The sequence below is a fragment of the Rhagoletis pomonella genome, unplaced genomic scaffold (assembly GCF_013731165.1).
Source record: "Rhagoletis pomonella isolate Grant_MI unplaced genomic scaffold, Rhpom_1.0 Rhpom_scaffold_08400, whole genome shotgun sequence".
In the NCBI taxonomy this organism is placed as follows: Eukaryota; Metazoa; Arthropoda; class Insecta; order Diptera; family Tephritidae; genus Rhagoletis; species Rhagoletis pomonella.
In genome coordinates this window covers 1-5042 of record NW_023466929.1, presented here as the reverse complement: position 1 = coordinate 5042, position 5042 = coordinate 1, and the positions used below count along the sequence as shown (strand labels likewise).

The 5042-nt window shown below is 37.3% G+C and overlaps 1 protein-coding gene across 1 annotated transcript; it reads right to left on the bottom strand.

Moving 5' to 3' along the window:
• Nucleotides 1–3357: 3357 nt before the first annotated feature.
• On the bottom strand, nucleotides 3358–4797 carry LOC118756028. Its single transcript, XM_036490821.1, has 2 exons — nucleotides 3917–4797; nucleotides 3358–3710 (listed from the first exon to the last, which is right to left on the bottom strand). Exons 1-2 carry the CDS (start codon nucleotides 4622–4624, stop codon nucleotides 3534–3536), a joined length of 885 nt encoding a protein of 294 aa, XP_036346714.1. The 5' UTR covers nucleotides 4625–4797; the 3' UTR covers nucleotides 3358–3533.
• Between the last annotated feature and the right edge of the window lie 245 nt (nucleotides 4798–5042).

Genomic DNA, 5042 nt, shown 5'->3' with positions numbered 1-5042 from the left:
AATTTTTCTAGTCTTTATTGTATTTAAAAAATAAATAAACTGAATTTTATAAATCTGTTGAACTAAATAAAATATGTTTGACAGACTTCTAGATATCTCCAAGCTCATAACATTTTTATCTGAATAACAATTGAGAAAAACCAAAAAAAAGATTTTTATTCTCGAAAGTCCCCAGGGTATTAAAGTCGACCTTCTTGTAAATTTGGGCCTCAATTACGCCAGAAATGCATCATAATTGCACTAATTCTATGTAAAATCATTTATTTATTATATGCAAAGGCTTTGCACCAAAGAAAGGAAAATGATCATTCCACATATTATTTGTTCATAAAATAATTAGATTTGCAGCACTGTGCCGCACAAAGTGCTACTTGATTTTTATAGGTCTCTGTAAGTCATGAGACAGAATTTCATTTTTGAAATTCTAATTCCTAAAGTCATTCAAGGTGTGTGCTCAAATGCATTACCACATACTACATCCTCATATTGTATGTATGTTTCCAAATGCAGGCAAAGTGCTAAGAAAGACATAGCATAATTTTCAAATGCCCAGAAACACGTATAAAATACCCAAACATACATACATCAATATATGTTTGTACATAGATACGTAGTACATATGGAGATGAACGTGCACATACTTGTTGGAGCATGCTTAAGTATTCTGTTACCAGCAACTAAACAACCTGAGAGGTCCATGCAACAGCAGCTTGTACACCCAGTAGATTTGTTGTAGAAGTAGTTACAAGTAAAAGTAATTCAGTCGGTCGGAGACAGCTGTTCCTCCGATGATGGCCTCACTCCCACAGCGTCACAAAATTCTTGGCGCGCCTGATTACCTTCGCAAACCCGCCAGGCGTCACGCTCATTTCCATTTCATTTCAAAAAGTGCTCAAGTGCACTTGTGGCCTTGTCCAATGGGCGATTATGCTTGACACACCGCAGTCACCTCCCTTAGCGCTGGGCGACCCGAGCTGCGCTTTTGGCTATGCAAAAAATTTACTTTTCTTCCATTGCTCCTTCTCGTTCCGACAAAAAAAAAACCAAAAACAAACTCACGCCGCTTAAGACATTTGTTTGGTCTGCGCTTAGAAATCTGCCCTTTTCGTTGGTTGTAAAATGTAAAACACGAAAGAAAGTGCGGTGATATTTTGCGACACATTCACATACACCAATGTAAGAATTTACATATCTACTAGTACATCCAGCTAACAAGAGTGTGGGTCCGTAAAAAAAAAAACAATTACAAGATTTACTGGCACTTGTGCGCCTAAAAGTGCGCAATACAATTTGCATAATATCCAAACACACAGCCGCGGCCACAGTTGCAGCCACAAGAAGTGCAACCGCCGCCGCCGAAAACAGTGTAATGCAAATGAGTGCAAATTGAATATAGTTTAGCGTTAAGCGGGTCATTGTAGAGTCATCTGGGAGGGAGTTGGTGGCGGGAGTGGCACAGTTGGTCGGTTGTACAGCAAGCGAATTTGTGTGTTCACGGGGTGTTTGTGATGTGATTTGTTATTTTACGCTGCCTCTTGAAGTCTGCAGCAGTCTCTTCAAGTAGAAATTCAGCAGATTATTTAAGTTTTAAATCCTGTGCTTTTGTTGTTCGGGACAAAGATGCTAAGGCTTACGTATGTTTGGAAGTTTTGCTGTTTGCGTAACAAAATTGGTTATTTTACCAAGCAAATACAATTATACTTTCAGCTGTTTTAATTTAGTTGTTTGGGGGCTTAACAAAATGTTTACCTTCACTGCATACATATATAGATAGAGGAGTTATATAAAAAAACCTCATATCTGAGCAATCCTTTTGATCTGACTTTGCCGGTTCCGACAAATGAATAATACGTTATAAAAAATACGAAATACAAAATGTAAAATAAACAATACTGAATAAAAAGTACAAAACCGCTTATCGTCATTCTGAAAAACCACATAACTGACATTCGCTGCCAAAAATTAGATTTGCTCACACAAGCTCCTGGCTCAAACCTTATCCATTCGCCCTGAAATATACTAGCCAGAAATGCTATTGAATAATTTTATTATATTATTATTATATTATTATTATAGAAAAGAGAACCATTTTGAAATATAAGTGTTTTTAATCACTAGAAAATAATTTATGCACATACGCGGTTTTTGCATTGTGTTGATACGCGGCTTTGTACTTTAAACGACGATATGTTTTTCTTCTTTCCGAAAACTGCCGCTACATGGAAAGCAGGGGCGGTTTTACCCCTATTTTAAACATCTTCAATAGAACGTTCAGTTAGATATAATGAGATAAACTTTTATAGTCATATGTGGGCGGTATCGCACCTATTTTCCAAAAATCCATTACTTCTTTTCAAAGGATTGTTGTTAGTATAAATTTTGAGTTAATTAGCGACCTTAAATCTGGAAATATAGAAGTTGCAAGCATTTATTGACCGTTATATGAAAAGTGGCCGTAATTTAAGTCCGATTTCAATATTTTTTTTTTTTTTTTTTTTTTTATGTGGCAAGCACAAAAACCGTACCGAATTTGGTACAAATTGGTAGAACGGTTACCGAGAACATATATGTATGTAATCATAAGTGGGCGGTGCCACGCCCTTTTCCCAAACTTTTATAATATTCTTATTTTTCGTCTAAAAATTATTGTAAATGTCAATTTTGAGTGAATAATCTTCAGTAGTTACTAAAATCGAAATTGTTTTGAAATGTCTAACTTAGACCATGGTGGAATCATAAGAAGGTGTGATCAGTAGATTCACTGCACTTTTTCGGCATTTCTATTCCGGTCACGCATTTAGAGGGAGTAGAAAAAGTACTAAATATTTACAACTTTTACTACGTTTGTGCATACCATTTTAAAATGTAGTGTATTATAGGATTTTAAGCCTGACTATATGTTTGAGTCGATAGTTCCACTAGATTTGATCATACATAAACCTATAACTCTTGTTATTTGTTATACATATTAATGTGTTTTAATCTATCTTATTAAAAATCGAATTTTCATACGATTTTTATATTACCAAGCCAGCCATTTTAAATAATAATATTTTCTAAAAACACTAATTTCTTGAAAAACTGCTTTAAACCAAAAATTGAGGATTTTAGATACTATTTCTCGATACAAATAGTATCATATAAAGGAGGATCGGCAACACCGCCAATAAGACATCCGACTTTGTCAAAATCACAACAAACATGTTGCTATCGATCACACCTTATTATGATTTCACCATGGCTCAGACTATGAGAGCATAGAACTTACCTTACTTCACATTTATATCAGCAACATTAACAAATTGTAAAAAATTTGCAGATTATTGAAAATTTGTGAATAACTTGTAAAAAACGTTTGGGAAATATTTATTCATAAGCACGCTTACTTCAACGTCGTTTATTGGATAGTTACATCCATTTTCAGCTTTATAAAGTTTTATAAATACTAACATACATACATACAACGGCCTAAAATCGTAGCGCATTATTTCAATTGAAAAGCAAATTTCTTGCTTTCACTGCGCTCATTTCAATCAATATTGTAAATGCGTGCTCCAGATAAATGCCAAAGTGCGCATCCTTTTAAAACCTGACACAGCTATTGGTACGGGACCCCAGGAAATCACTTTAAATGCAGTGGCCTCCAAGCTCTGCACATCGACACCGTTGGAAGTCAGCGTTTTAATTATTGTCGTTAGATTAGAAGATTTCTGCAAAATGGCATGCAAAGCGAAAGCAAAGTGAAGAGCATAGAAGAGAGAAAAAAAGAACAAAAACAAATCAGCAGTGATGCGTAAACTTTTCAATTTGCAATATGTCAGGCGGTGGCTGTACCGAATCGGCATCTAGTCAGCCATCCAACCAGCCAGCCAGCCGATGACGCATAACACACAGCCGGGTTTACGTAGGTACTCACCAACGCTACATCGACCATCGGACGCAGCTCGGCGCTGCGCAAAGCTGCATAAAATTGCGCGAACGCTAGATTCTGCTGACGCTTTTGATTAATCAATTGCACGTATTGGTCGCGAGGCAAGTGCTTCAAAAGCTCCTCCACAAAACTGCTAAACGTGCGTAAGTGGTGGGCATATGGTGGCGGCACTGAGTGCGAGGCGAGTGCAACATAACTCAAATGCATTGCCTCAGCATCGCCCTGCTTACTCTTCTTCACCTCATCCTCCTCTTCGTTCAACTCATTCAGCAATACAAAATCGAGTTGCGATTCAAGCTGCAGCTGCACATCGGATGACCTCGCATTCACCGTGCCATATGTGGCGCCTCCTTGGTTGGAAGTGACTGCATCAGCTTCAGCATCAGGCACAAGCAAATGCAAATACGCCAAAATCTCTGCAACTTCGGGTATTTGCTCGGCCTGCTGCATCAGCTCTGTAAATTGCGTGCTGCGTAGATAATTGAGCACTTCACGGAAATTCGAATCGATGATGTAGTGCTTGGCGACGATTTCGTCCACTATGGCCGCGGGTATCAGGTCAAGAAAATCTTTTAGTTCGTTGATCATTTCCGGCGAAATTTTCGATGTACTAAGCGACGTTATTATTGCTGCTTGAGTTGTTGTTGCTACCGCTAATAGCAATACTAAGAGCAATTTTGTGCGCGAAAGCATTTTCTTTTTTGCTTCTTCGTTCTTCGTATGCACTACTTATTTACTACTTGTACCGTCTATTGTCACAATCAGTCACACACTAAATCGTTCACTATCAAATCACCAACTAAACAAAGGTTCACTCTCAAACGTCACTTTGCTGCGGTCAGCGTTTCTGCTTATCAGCGACTTAATCGACGTTGAGCTGCGAATAACTATATACATATTTATGTGCATACATATGTATGTATACATGCTTTTGCCTTACTCTGTATTTTTGTTTATCGCCAATTTTGTTTTCCTTTCATACTCACATCTCCGATTTCATAAATGCTTTAGAGAACATACTTCCCTATATATGTATATATGTAAGTATGCATGTCCATATAGTATCCCTTTAGGAAATGCTAGCATTCCGGCATAACGAAAATATTCCACA